Source organism: Onychostoma macrolepis, chromosome 19, assembly GCF_012432095.1.
Source record: "Onychostoma macrolepis isolate SWU-2019 chromosome 19, ASM1243209v1, whole genome shotgun sequence".
In the NCBI taxonomy this organism is placed as follows: domain Eukaryota; kingdom Metazoa; phylum Chordata; class Actinopteri; order Cypriniformes; family Cyprinidae; genus Onychostoma; species Onychostoma macrolepis.
In genome coordinates, this window is record NC_081173.1 from 27,241,388 (window position 1) to 27,257,119 (window position 15,732).

Here is a 15,732-nt window from a genome sequence, read left to right on the forward strand (position 1 = left end):
TCAAACTTTAAAGAGCTTGAGCATTGAAACAATACCATCCGTTGGTATGAATGCTAATAAAGCATTAATAAATAAATAGTTAATATTTATAGTTATCGCTCTTAGTGTGAATGAACATTTACACAGGAAAAATATTAAATCACACTGAGCAGAATAAGGTGATCAGTGGACAACAGCCAGACAGACAGGGAAAGGGGAGGATATGGAGAGAGCGAGTCGACCAGAAAGAGAGAACAAACACTCAGGTTGAGAGGAGAGGATCAAAGCGTCGGCCAGTCATCTGTAGATGCACAGCGCTAGCCTGCAGCCCTCACATGATCGCCGCCATGCGCTCTTACATAACACGCCGTTTGTGTATTTGTATGCCTCCTCTTGCCAACCCTGACGGGAAAGGTTGAGGGTTGAGGGTTGTTGCCCCTAACAGGCAGCAAATCCCTCCGCTTCATTTCTATAACCCCCAAAGCAAATAACAACCTTTCGGATGCATTCGAGCCGCGGTGCGGCGCTAACTGGAGAAGGTGTGCTGATACTCTGCTGGTTAATCTCTAGTTACCTACTGAAGGGTCAGGCCAGCGGTGTTGAGTTTCTTGAGGACACTGATGAGACTGGAAAAAGGCAGAGAAACTGTCTGAAAGTGGATGAATGATACATACATGCAGCCATCCAATGAAATTTGCTTACACAATTGACTTCAGTACTGTATTGAAGAAGACTCCGATAATTGCTACAACCTGTTTACATGCTTCCAAATGAATTTTACTGATTTTCCATCTATGCTAATAAAGTTCCACCACCAAAGCGCAAAGGTTTACAGTTGCACTTGGTTGCAAAATGGATGCTGGTTTAATATATAATGAAGGCGGCTTATTTATGCATTAACATTAAACTTCAACTGACACTCTAAACACCTTTTTATTGAAACAAAATTCACCAAATATGATGTCAATATCACTTTAATATCAATGCACAGACCAAGATCGAGTAAATAATAAGCTTTCTCAACAACACTTAAAAATGAATGGTGTGGTTGCTAGGTAAACACTGCGACAGAGCTTTAATTTAGGATGTGTTTGTCGACACACAGCACAACTCGCTCATTTGACTGAACAATAATACTTGCCTGTATGGCATTATCACTTTAACTGTAAATAAGTCAAGGTTGATTGATCACAGCAGGTTATTTCCGTCAGGGCCATTGCTGAAGTTTACAGACGCATGACAACGTGCAAAATGAAATTGAAAAGCACTGACAGAACTGGCATCAGCAACAGGTTTACAAAGATAGCGGCATCTCTAGAATAAAGGAAAGATAATTCAGAGCTGACAGAGTAAAACACGACAGACATAATAAACAAGCGATAAAAGATTTGCACCGAATGCACACCGATAAATAAATAAAATCATAGCATTTGAACTAAATAAACAATTATAAACAAAATCAAATTGTTTTATTCCCATATTAATTCATTTAAATACTTTAATAATAATTAAATAAATAAAAATCAAACATTTAAATGCACAAACAGAATTTACATTATGTCCAATTGAACAATAATGTATAAATTGAATTTAACAGTGCTATTAAGTTATTAGTGTTAGATTAGATTAGTGTAAGATTTTAACTTGAGTGAGTGCTAGAAAGTTTAAAAAGAGGGAAAAATAATCTAAATGCATAACTTGGGGAAATGAGCATGCACAATAAAAATAACAATATTGACCAATACATTAAAAAAATAAAATAAAATCATAATAATAAAATTAAATGGGGAAAAACAATACTATGTGTTGGTAATATGGTACCAACACAGTGCATTCCTATTTATTAATATAATATTGCCATTTTTAACATTAAACACCATTTTTAAATCATTAAAATGTGAAATGCAAAATAATAAAACCCTGAAAAAAAATGTCCACACACAAGCGTAGACTCCACTATCCGAATAGTATGAAAATAACGCAACAGGCAACCTGTGCCAACACTCTACGTTATAGTCAAAATACAGATAATCTGTCTCCTTGATCTAAAGTGTGTGATACTGCGCACTTGGACAGGTGTTTTGGGAACACTTTAACCCAAATACGAGAGAAGCGAGGGCAAAAGGGATCAAGTGTTTGATTATGTTTGCATGCGCGTTATCCTCCGCACTACACGAGACTCTAGGTCATTTTGCCACCCATGTCACACCATGAGGGTATTTCCCACCCAAGCAGAGACTGAAGAGTGCCTTGTGTCCCAAACGCCGTCGCCAAGGAGGAGCCATTAGCTATGTCTAATACTTTCACAGCTGTGGCTCCGTAAGCTAAACATCAAGTAGCTGTTATTTTCATGTCTACAATCTTCATGTCAACACCAGCGAGACCAAAAACTCCAGTTACCGGCACACGGCGGTGGAGACAGCGCTCCAGATGTCCGGGACGCCGCAGCGCGACGGCCAACTCTGCCCAGACAGAAACCAGACGCGTCACAGGGGAGTTCCTCGTAGGGATATGATTAAATCAACCATAAATGGTCAGGCAGGGCGAGTTTCTGGGCCAATTTTCCTGCTATGTGAGGACTGCCGAGCATGAGGAGCAGCCTGCGACGGCCGCTTGCCAAACAATCCTTACCAACAGGCCTGTGCAGGTCTCCTGAACCGCGTGTGCACTCGCTAACCGGGCCTGCAAGCATCACCAGAAACCTCTCTGAAACATTAGCTTGTGCCTCATATGACACACCAAAACTTGGCTGTTTGGGTTCAATATGTAAGATGAACATAATACCTGAACATAATACATGTTTTTGCATGAGTTTTCTTCTAAAACATGGCCGATATTTATGTTTTTTTGAAGATGGCATGAAACATGAGCTGTATTATTCCTACCTTAGAAAGGGATTTAGCTGCACAAAAGTTCAGTGTCTGTCAAGAAATAATTGTGGATTTACTATAGAAAGCAAATGCTTAAGTCTATTAAAACGCACAGCTTATGGTTTGTTGTTTGACATGGTGCACATATAAATGTTATGCTCAGTGCTGCTAATATGATTTGCAAAAAGGAAAACAAAATGTCAATGAAATTCGATCAAATTCATTGAATGAATAAAACAGAACTGAAATACAATGTAACATGTTACGAAACTGAACTAAACCGAAACTAATTAAAGTAACCATACTTAAGAAACGTTTAATTCATTTAACTTTAGCAAAGGTAAAACAAACAACAAAACAATGGAAAATAAACTAAACCTAAACAAACACCAATGCTTAAACAACGAAAAACAAGAACTTTATTTTTGCTAAAAATTCAATCTATTTTGGGTATAATTTTGTCAAGATTTTTCAAAAGAAATTAAAAACTATAATAATCAAGTTATCATAAATCACTAATCAGGTTACTACAGTACAGTTAATATAACAATCAGTTTATTTTCCAGGCAGTAAAGATTAAGTATGTGTGGTAAATTGGTCAATTAATCAATGCCAGCCACCATCCTTTAAATCATCCTACAAGTCGGCCTCTAATTATAAGACTATACTTGATGCAATCTCTTAAGAATTCAAAATGGGTATTGGACACTCAATAGGAAACGTAAGTTATACCCATATTATTCTTGAAAGAAAACAAGAGCTTAATTCCTTCAATGTAAGATATTAAAAACATGATTTACCAGTATGGGAAAAAAAAAAAAAAGTTAAAAGAAGCAGAAAACAGCAAGCCCTTTAGTTGACTGGTAATGTGGAATTGGTACGATTCAATCTTAAAAGTCTTCCAGCCATCATGTTCTCTTCATCAGAGTGTTAAATCACACACTCCAGTGGCCTTCGCTCAGGCAGCCGAGCAAAAGTCATTAGAACCGCCGAGGTTGCAAGGGTGATAGTGGCATTACGTTTTATCAGCGAGACGTGGATTTCTAATATCTTATCAGAGTAAAGCTTTCATCCTGGCTTTATCTCCTGCTGGGAGCCACTTCTACATGAACTTTTCACCGATTTCTTTTCCTTCCCCCACTTCTGTTCGCACTTAGTCATGGGCAGAGAAGATCAATCAAAAGAAAACCAGTGCAGATCTGCTTGATTTTTCTGGTTCCAGATACTGGTTCTAGATAAGAAAACCCCCAAAAAACTTATAAGACGTCTATGCCACAAAGTTCAACCTAGGTGTTTTTAATGCTCCCTCTACATTGCATGTTCTTCCAAGTTAAAAAGAACTTTTCAGCAAGTTTACCAAAATTATGTCATCAATTACACACCCGAACCTGAAGAAAGGAGGAAGACATTTTGAAGTATTGCTGACTTTCTATGGACAAAAAAACAAGGACTGGGAGACTTTAAGACATTTTTTTTTTTACTTCCACAGAAGAAGTCATAGGTTTCCAATGACATGACAGTGAATAAATAATGCCAGGATTTTAAGTTTTGGGTAAACTATCCTCTCAAACCGGAGATATTCCAGAGCAGCGACATTGTGCATGACTTGAGAGAAGCTAAAGCGAACCTCACCCTCCTGGTCTTGGAGGGCAGGTGGAAGTCAGCCAGATTGAATCTGGCTACAATCATCAAGCTCAGCGTTTTCTCCTTGATGCTCCGAGCTCATTCAGAGCAGCTAATTTTAACTGCCATCACCCAGCCTGAGCCAGATTATACAGGGTTGGGCAGGACCGACCAGGAGAACTCTTCTCCAGAGTTGCCGAAAACAGCAACACAAACTTAAACCGACTTAGCTGAGCAATAAACATGGTGTGCGTCTGTCTCGCCCCGTCACTGCGCTCCCTATTATTGGTCTGTTCAGAAGACAGCTTACTAAATTCTCTACGATGTTCCCTCCCAGTTGTGGGCTTTGATTCCGATTCTTCCTCGTCCAGTTGTCGGAGATCATTGTTCTATTACTGACATTTCCACGTGGCTGCAACTGGTGATAGACGCCATACCTACCCCTTGCAGCAATGCAAAGCTGTGCAAGTTTCTGTCTTGCTGAAAAACGAGGCGTATTCGCTGGTGAACCCTGCAATTTCCATGATGTTGAAAACAGGATTTAAGACAATTCTCCAGCAACAACGTCTAAAAGATAGCATTCAACACAAAGCTCTGCAACTTGTTGCAGCACGTCTGAAGACGTTCTCGGTTGATGTCCCCATTGTGAGATTTACCTGTCGATTGGGGGATGGGGACAGGTACTCAACTGATATGCAAAATCGGTCGAGTTAGCTAATGTTGACTCAAAGATATACCAAAAAATAGTTGCCATAACAGCATCATTCAAAGCTCGAGTGCTGTATTTGAAGTAACGGGTGGAGCCAGCATTGAAATAAACCTAAGCTTGCGTTTTGCCAATGATGCAACGTCTGATAACGTGAAACAGCAACGTGATTGTCTGATTTCAAGCCCTGGCACCCTGCTGAGAGCTGTGATTGGTCCACATCAACTGCAAGAAAGCACCATTAAACCCAAAGGCTGGCCAGGAGACAGTCATCTGGGCCCCAGGTGATTCTCTAAATTGTATGTGTGTGTGACCTGGCTGAGAAGTGTGTGTGCGTGTTGTGGAATGTCTAAAGAAAAGCGAACGAGTTTGAAAGTGTGGCAGACAGGAGACTAGGTGTCTGAATATCTCCATGGGGACCCTGGAGGCAACGTTTGGTGTGTTCAACCTCCCCCATTAACCAACCACAGCAGGCAATGACTATGACTTGCATCTCACCTCTAAAATCAACAAGAATTGGCATTTGCAACCAATTTCATCTCAACATATTAGACAATATTGAAAAAGGAGTTCAAAAACGTCTTAAAAAGTAAGGCTGAGAGCAATGAAACCATTTTGAGGTCTCTTTACAATGGATTTATGGTGCAATTTGATGCTCCATTTAGTATGCATTTTGGTCAAAATAAGTTAAGACATCTCAGTGAATCATTTGAGCTCATTAAAACCACGAGTGCGTATTTAGAAAGTAAATGGGAGTCGATTTTGATTTCATACTGACTTTAATTCCACTTTCCACCTCCATATCAGTGTTTAGTATTACGTAGTTTCCTAGACACTATTTTGTAGAGTACCACAATGACTATAGAGCACTGCGCATTCAGCGGCAATACCACCCATCTGGAAAGAGGGTTGAAATGAAACAGAATTAAGAACGCACAAGAACGTAATATCACAAAAGAGATCAAGAGCATGATGGAGTGGAAAAAGAGGTGGCGGTGTGGGGTCGAGAACGAGAAGTCAATAGATTGCCTCTTTTCAAGTTCTGTGTTGTGGTTTAGTCTCTAGACTCAGGCTTCACTTTCATTTTCCTCCAAAGACGAACGCACAGACACACACACACAGTTGCTGACGGCACACGCCGCGGCTCCAGCTGTGGGATTAGAACGCCGTCTCCACGGTCGCTCCCTGTTTTCTCTCCCACCCCGGGCCAAGAACCCTCGCCAATCCTTTCCCTCGCTGCTAATGGGCCTTTCATTTACAAGCTTTCCATTAGCGCACAGACATCAGGCCTCCGCAAACTATGCAAGGCCACATGTCAGTCACAGCCACTAGCTCTCGATGAAGTTAGAATTAGGCTAAATGTCCCATTGAGGCCGGCACAACTTTATAGGTCGTTCTACTCAAAACCACACGCTTTAAAGGTCTGGAAATCACCTAAGAGCCACGAGACATCAGAATCCCACTGAAAACGTTCGGTTCGCGAATAATTTCGTCTGCTAATACTCTAATTTCCACTGTTCTGCAAAAGTGGCTAAAAGTTCCACCGCCACATTCAGTGGCCTACACGGAATCGGAAACCCACTGACAGGTTCTGAAAGTACTCTCTCCTCCACGCAGACCTCCGTGACTCAGATCAGGAGCCCAGATCGAACCTGCGTGACCCTTATGTAGTATCAATCATGATCACTGAGTCTCTTCCTCTCTGTCTCTATTCCCAGCCGTGCTGCACCAGCACTGGATCCTGCCTGCAAAAATAAATTGGTTGCATAAAAATAAAAGTGGGAGCGAGTCAAAGTGGCGTCACCACAAAGATGGCAGCTCAAGAGACGGAGAGAGCGCGCAACTGTGAGAATTAGGAACGTGTGTGTGTGTGTGCCGCCTCCTTGAGCGCAGGCTGGTGTGTGTGTGTGTGTGTGTGTAATGCAACACAGACAGCAGCCATTAAAGTGGAATGTGGGGGGTCTGGGCCCCACTAATAAACTATGTGCTCCACACACATACGCACACAAAACACACACTTCAACCGTGACTTCTTGTCTTCATTACAACCATATTACGGGAATAGGGTGCGCCATTGTCACAAAATCACCCTGATTTATATTTGTCACCAAAATAATAGTTAAATGATAGAATCTATAAAAGACCAATTCAAAAACTATTTCAATGCAATCCACTTGATTTGGGGACCGTACTTTAAAACTATGACAAAACTATAAGCTGCATATTTAAAAGTTGTTCAAAGTTAACTCGGGAAAATTTAGTTCACAACAAGCTATGAAGAAAAATGGAAACAGTTTTTAAACATAGGCTATATATACACATAATAATCAATAAGTCTTGCATGAAACAGTACATGAACAGTGAAGTTCTAAATGAAACATTCTAACAGATAAATGTGCACTAAAACATAGGCTAAACCTAGAAAACAGAAACTATTTTTTTTTTTTTAAGAAAAAGTGTTTAAAACAAATTGACTAGTCGTCTTCCTGACTCATGCATACCAAAAAACACTCTAATTTTTTTAATAATTATCATTGAAAACACTATTTAAAGACACAAATATTCTGTACAAAAAGAAAACATAAAACAAGCGTTTGCACAGAGACCATATCATTTTTTAACTAGTTCACTGAAATGAACAATCCAAACAAACTGATTAACTACAACAAATAGGACTTTGCAATACTTCATATGAGAGACCGAGAGTTTAGACAAGTGTGTTTGATTTGTCACAATTTGTTTGCCTACAGTGTGCAATATGACACGACATAAAAACCTGATTTGTGGTGTTTGTGACGCCAACAAATCTCCCCAACCTAGTAACCCAGGAATTTATTTTTTTGCCCCGTTCTTCCTTTTCAGATCAAGTTCTAAACTAAAAATAAACTCTCGAATGCTCGCTAACACTTCACAACTTTCCTCACCATAAGCCCGGGCACAAACTCCAAAGGGGAACGCTCTTGAAAATGTCAGGGAAAGTATACACATCGCAAACTCACAAATTGTTACACGAGCGTGACCACACACACACCAAAAGGACAGCCAAAGCCACACGCTCACACAGACAAACACACACGGGGGGAAAAACTGTCAGCCACAGTCTCGACAAAACCTCAGAGTTCCCACCAAACCGTGGTCTCCACTAGACACAACACTCCACAAGTCGTTTGAGCTCAAACCTCGGTTAGCAACCTGCTTGGCACAAAGATCCAGCATGCATGGCATTAGATACATGGGCACCTGAAATGCAGATTAAAGAAAGGTGTGCCGCCAGATGACAAAGAGCCACCTGAACTTTACACCACCTGTGTACTATAGAGAAACAAAGATAGGAGAAATCATATGCGATGACCACACAGTTACAAACCGCATTGCTCATCATAAGATCAACCCTGTTTTTCAAGAAAACTAGCTTGAATCCGACAGACAGGTATTGATTGGAGACTACAAACAGGAAAACAAATCAAGAAAGATAAAAAGAAGATAATTCAAGCCCTTTTGTACTAAGATGAGCCATATTATTCAGGTCACAGTGATTGAATCCATCTTTAGATGCCGGAAAATGCCTTGCACAAACCCAACAGGATGTCCTTTGACAACAGGAGCTCATCACAAGCTTTCCTACTATATATTACTGTCTATATTTTAAGAGGTTTCTGTCTGAACTAACTTTAGCTCTGGCAGAAGTCATCCTTATTCAAATGGAAAAATAATAACTCATGTGTCTTTTTAATGGGAGGAAAAAAAGTTTACAGATGTGATGAGGAAGCTTCAAAGTATCTGGTAGCTGATATCTAAACTTCAGGTCTGCAAGGATAATTTTCTAAATATTCTGAAAAGAAGCTTAATACTTAGGGAGAAAGTAAACTGTCTCACTATAGGGCAAATTGTAGTATACGAGTCTCACTGTGTGGCTGGGTTAGATGTTTGCTATAGACAGTGTTTCCAGGAAAAAACACAGGCCAGGAAACACAGCCAATCTGCCGAGCCACATAAAACACACCAGCCAATCGCATGCACACTTCCTGAGCGACTCTAGACAGGTTAAGTCACACAAGTAAGCGGGCCTGATTACACATGTTAACTCAAAAAGCAAGACTAGTTGTCTAAAAGGAATCCAAACATTTAAAACAGAGAAACAAAAGGTTCCTCCATACTCAATGGTTTGTTATGGAGAAGCTGCATTTTCAAACTGAAGGTTTCAGGGTGAATTTAGCACAGCATTAACACTCATCTCACTGACTTCTGCTTACAAAGAGTAAAAATATGCAAAAACATCCAAACAGTAAAAAGAAACACCCATGGAACAGTGAATCATACCTTGCAGTGAAGGAGAAATTAAACACCAACATCTACACTCAGCCCACCCTGACCCAGACCCTCCTTTGAAAAATAATGGCACCCACCGCCACCCTCCCAAAGCGCTGGCTAATTGCCCATGTGGGTCCCTTAAACTTCATACACTGGAAGAGACAACAGAGAGCCCGCTTCCAGATGTGAGACCCACATGTGGCAAACTGTTGATATAATGAATAACGCAATTGGAAAAAGGCACCAAAAATAGGCCACTTATTGGCCTACAAGGCAGACAGACAGATATCATGCTTAGCTGGGCGAGAGTTGACGGCCAAACAAGAGTGCCAAAGTGCATATGACTGATGCAACGGTGTATCTTTTTGCATAAACCCTAGCAAGAAGCACACTGGAACTTCTACATCAGGTTTAATACAAAATAAATGTGTGGGTTTTTTTTTTTGTGATCTAAGCCAAATTCTGATACAAAACTTAACAGTAGAAAAACTCACATGTGATCAAAGCAGTACAGCAGTGACTTCATTCCAACACAATATTATTAACCGGCAGGTAAAATAGCTGGTTTAGGTGACTCTTTAATCCCTTGGGTGGCAAAGTAGCTATTCAAAAGAAAGGGGCCGATCTCATCGCTCCAACACAAAGCCTAGGTGACCTGGGCGGGGAACACCTCACCTAAAAGGAACAATTTGATATGGCACAAAGACTAACCGTACAGCTCATTTCCGCTTGTAGAAACTCTTTTCACCTTCTGTTTATTTTCCAATCTTAAAGTAAAGGGTTGGGTGACGGATAAAATCAATTCCAGGACATACCTGACCTACATGTTGGGCAGTTACCCACAATGCACTTCTCATGCAGGAACACTTAATGAAATGCCCTGGGTCAATGAAAACAACTAAGATCAGAGACTTTGTGAATTCTGCTACCTTTAAGATCCCACTCTGTTTGGAGTTGACATGAGCTAGTAAGCGTGTGCAGAACCCCACCTCTGCACGCCCACGCGAAAACGCAGACTCGTGTCCCAGACACGACGCACAACATGGAAAACTTCTACCATACCATAAGAAGGCTTACTTTATACTGCAGACCAAATGAGGGGGAGGACGAATGGAAGAATTAGCTAATGGTTTAATGCATAAGACCACGACTTCAGCGTTGGTGGAGCTCAGACACCCAACAGAGACTGAACTGACATGAACTGGCAGCATTTTTCCACACAAGCAGATGAATATTCACCAGGTTATTATGAATCAAGCTGCTGTAAAGCGCAGATTACAATGCAAGACTACTTTAAGATAACAGATGCATGAGGGTGATATTACAAATAGTCAGATGAGTTAATCTAGTAGTAGAGTCTTGATCTAGTAGTAACATGAGCTGAACTCAAGGTAAATGTTCATACCTTTGCCATGTTGTTGTTTATATTACAATTACATAATGTCAAACTGGAAGTAAACATCTTATTACGTTCCTGCTCATTTGAAGGGTACAAAAAAGTGGTTTTAGCTTGTCAATCAACCAGACCAAGCAAGTAAAAGTGATTGTCAGCTTAGCCAAAATGAGCCGCCATACAAAGTAAACAAAGAAAAGCAGGACTTACTTAGAGAGCTGTAGCCGCGTGAAACACTGAAAAGACATTTAACTTTACATTTTGCGACGCAAGACCCTCTAAATGAACTGAACACACCAGTAAACACAAACAAAGCAGAAATGTGAAATATCTTGTGTAAAATCCTCCAGCACACACAGAGAGGCGCTGTGATGGGATGCCACTTTCTCAGGGCCAAATGGCTGAAAGTTGCTCGCAAATGGTGGATGCCATACTGGATCAACACAAGCGGTTATAAAGCCATTTTAAACACCTTCACATTTTCTCATAAAGATTAATGCACCTGGGAGCGAAATAAACGCGTTTACCATGTGAATTATATCTAAAACAGTCTTGACTGTCCAAGTCGGGACGGTTCAAAAGTTGTGAAAACTTGTGAGCTCCAAAATATCGATTTTAATCCCTATAAGCAAACTTCTGGGGTAAACGAGCCAGTCAGAATGACAGCTACACACAAATACCTGAAAATGACATACAATATGGAAGTGATCTGCATAGCCAACAGAAAAACTGACGAAAGACCCAAAACTCATTAAAACTAACTTAACTAGCTGCCTGCTTGTTCATACTTTCATCTTTACAAACTCTTCAAAACAACACTGTATGGCACACCGTGACTTTTAACACTTGTCTGACTTAGATCTGTGCACAAAAAAAATCGCTTAAAATACGAATATTATAAACACATCACCCAATCCGAGCGGAATTAGCGGGCTGCATAACCAGAGTTAAACTCATCTAAAACGACAAAACTCTTTAAAACACGTTTCTGGCATCTTGACTTTCTTATAACTGTAATCTAAAGTTGGATTAAACCGATCTGTTGTTGTTGTTGTGTGGGAAAACTTACCCGTATCGCCCGGGGTCTTCATGTTGGAGAGTATAGCCGCTTCGTTAGCAGTCGTGCTAACTGAGAAAGAGAGTGAGTGAGAAAGAGAGAGAGAGAGAGAGATGAAATGAACTTCTTCCTCTCGGTGAGCTCAGGATCGCACACAAAACTCCTCTGTAAACTTTTCCTCCTCAAATCCAGCCCCTTCACTCGTCCTCCCCCGGTTTGTTTGGAGTTTTCGCGTTTTGTTTTTCCTCCCCAACGTGGAGGACGCTCGCCGCTGCCTTGTGGCCGGACAGAATCGCTCTTTTACGGTCAGATGTCGGAGCGCGTCGTGCCGATGGAGGAGGACCGTGTCCGCGCTGAACTCCTGATTACTTCATATACGCTGCGAAGTTGCATATTCAAGCCTTCTCGTTGAAACACGAGGCGAAGCCGACAAAATCAAAACAAACGAGAAGGCAGAAATGCCCGATCCACTTTTCTCCCTCTCTTTCCACAGACTTTTTCTTTTTCCACTCACTCCGTGTAACTCTCTCTCTCTCTCTCTCTCTCTCTCCCTCCTCCTCCTCCTCCTCTATCTGGGTGTCGTGTTTCGTTCTTCCAGCCCACGCGAAGCGGGGGAGGGAGGGGCGGAGAGCGCGCGTAGCCACGCCCACTCGCCATTTGTACCGCCATCACTGCGGCGTTGCTGCGGAGACCGCCAACGCCGTCCGATCTTGGCTAACATGTCTTATTCAGATGTGACCCTGGACCACAAAACCAGTCATAAATGTCAGTTTTTTAAAAAATTGAGATTTATACATCATCTTAAAGCTTTCCATTGATGTATGGCCGAGATACAACAAGGCTATGTGAAAATCTGGAATCTGAGGGTGCAATATAATATATTATATATATATATATATATATATATATATATATATATATATATATATATCAAAATATTCTGAAAATCGCCTTTAAAGTTGTCCAAATAAAGTTCTAAGCAATGCATATCACAAATCAAAAATTAAGTTGATAGACTATATTTACTGTAGGAAATTTACAAATTATCTTCATGGAACATGATCTTAATATCCTAATGATTTTTGGCATAATATATATATATATATATATATATATATAATTTTGACCCATACAATGTATTTTTGGCTATTGCTACAAATATACCCCAGCGACTTATGACTGGTTTTGTGGTCCGGGGTCACAAATCTTTAAACAAGAACAAGAAAGCCCTTAAGCTGACTTCTCTCTTGGGTTTGTATAATTTACTTTAATAGCCCATTTTGTTGTATTTTATTTTTGAAGCATCTTATGTATTATGTAGCCTATTTCTTTGTTTTTTCTTTCTGGTTTAGTTTGGGTTATTTTGACTCTTTCAATTTTTTTTGTTCTGTTTTTGGTTATGCTCAACCAAGGCTGAATAAGATGGGTTATATACTGAACTGAAGTTGATGCAATAAAAAAATTAAAAAAATAAAAATCTTGGCTAACATAGCGAGGTGCCGATGACATGTTGTCCCACAGAAAAAGACCGAAAGCCAATAAAATCTGTCATCAGTGGTGGTCTCACGTTCCTCAAAGTTGTCACTGCTAAAAATGAGCTTTGTATTAAGGCTTGTTGTGTTACTTAGTGAATAATGGATCGCACAGAGACTGCAAATCTGTTTTTATTTACTCATCCTCACATTGTTTCCAATCCAAATGTCTTTCATTCTTCAGTGGAACTCAGTTTGGAAGAATATCGGTGCTGCTCTGTTCGTGAATGGAGTTCAAAGAGGTAGTGCGTACAACTTCTGCATACTTGATGCTTGGACATTAATTTAGTCATTTTTTGAAGCTTGACAACTTGTATTTTTGTGGGAAAGTGCAACTAAGGTTATTCCACCAATGAAACACTCATGGATTTATTTATTTTTTTTTTGTATGTTCCTTCGCCTCTGCTGATATGACTCAAAGTTTGAGGATGAGCTTGCTTAAAAAAGTAACATAGGAAACCAACGTTGTTGGCATTGAAAATATGTTTAACAGACATAAATATAAGCTGAGGACAATAAATATAGAACAAGCAATAACCTCTTGCAGAAAAAGCCATGGATCCAACAGATGCTGAAATTATAGCTTATTATTTGTGCGAAGCGAAGTGTCACTGTGTCGTAGCATATGGATTGAACGCGACAGAATGTTCTTCAAGGTTGTTTACTCAGAAAAATGCAATTGTTATTGAGAGTGCTAAATGTGGGCTGGAGTGAGAAACGAATGCGAGTCTGTAGGTGGCCTTCTCTTTTCCTTATCTCTCATTCTTTTCCTCCACCGCCTCCCTTTCTCACTCTCAGAGCAGGAGCAGTTGTCAGTGGAAACTCAAGGGTAGTAGATGACATTTGTAAAGCATTTGCACGTAAGTGCTAAATTACCAGTTCAGCGTTAATGCTACTAGCGAACACACGCACATAGGCCAGGCCTTGACTTCTTGTATGCGAACCTCATCTCCGGGGACTTCCAAATATTGAAAACGCGACGAAACCCCACACTTAATCTTTAAATGTAAGCGATGGCAAAATGAATGATAAACAACATTTGTCTTTCATTAGCCATGATACATTTCACACATAATGCTCAACCTCAATCATTACACTCTAATTAACACTGGAGGAAAAACTGACGTCTACCAGTAACTGATGTTAATTTGAAGACGGCTCTGGGTGTAAAACACTGAATACAGCCATTTGCTGGTGCATAAGCAAATGACTCAAAACGAGCAAGACAGAGAAAGAGACAGAGATCTGGTTTGTGGCCTCGTTCGGAGATGTTTTCTTTCGCTCCTCTCCTTTGTGGCACGACCCCGCCGTCTCTAATCAGAATGACAGACAGACGCGCAGGAGAGAAAGAGAGGGGGAGAGATGGAGATGAGAAAAAAGAGAGAAAAAGAGGAGTCATACTCAAAGCAAATGGGCCTTGGGAACATACAAAGTGGTACACGGCACAGGACGAACTGTAGTGCTTCTTTAGTGCAGCACTAATGGGCAATTCACATATTCTTGTAACTTAATGAAAACCATAACCGTGCGCTTACAGAAATAACCCTTTTTTGGGAATCCAAGAATATCAAAGCGATGGAAGGACATAGCAGTGTAAGTACGTCATAAAGATTACTCCAAAATGGATTCGTAGGGAGAAGAAAGAGGTAATTTATGTGCTGTTTTTTCCATAGTATTCTCAGATGCACAGAACACTTTTGCACGTTCACGAATCTGAACGCTGACATGCGGGTGATTCGGTTGCTGTGTCCGAAATCGCTTACTTGTTCACTTAATCACTATTTTTTAAATGTATTTTACTGCTTTGAAAGGAATTCATACTTTTATTCAGCAAAGACACATAATAAATACTGTTCTTTTGAACTTTCTATTTATCAAAGGATCCTGAAAAAGTTCCCACAAAAATATTAAGCAGCACAAATGTTCTCAACATTGATTAAAATGTTACAATTTAAAAAGAAAAAAATGTCTCAAGCACCAAACCAGCATATTAGGATGATTTCTGAGGGATTGTATGACACTAAAGACTGGAGTAATGATGCTGAAAATTCAACTTTGCATCACAGATATAAATTATATGTTAATGTATATTAAAATAGAAAACTGATATTTGAAATTGTATTAATATTTCACAATTTTACAGTTTTTACTGTATTTATGATTTTTTTTTTTTTTTTTTTTTTAAATCTGCCTTGGTCAGTATAAAAGTCTTTTTCAAAAACATTTTAAAAATCTCCAAACTTTTGAACAATAGTTTAGTT

At 39.9% G+C, this 15,732-nt stretch overlaps 1 protein-coding gene across 4 annotated transcripts in view; it reads right to left on the reverse strand.

Annotated features, from left to right (window-relative positions):
• Window positions 1-15,732, reverse strand: part of erf (Ets2 repressor factor) — a 42,108-nt gene that overhangs the window by 17,519 nt on the left and 8,857 nt on the right. For 2 of the 4 annotated variants that reach the window (XM_058753504.1, XM_058753503.1), the window contains exon 1: window positions 11,952-12,511. The exons of the other annotated variants lie outside the window; for them this stretch is intronic. In XM_058753504.1, coding sequence (XP_058609487.1) covers window positions 11,952-11,973 — 22 coding nt within the window. In that variant the 5' untranslated portion in view covers window positions 11,974-12,511. Of the gene's footprint in view, window positions 1-11,951; window positions 12,512-15,732 lie in introns of those variants that run through there. 4 annotated transcript variants of the gene reach the window in all.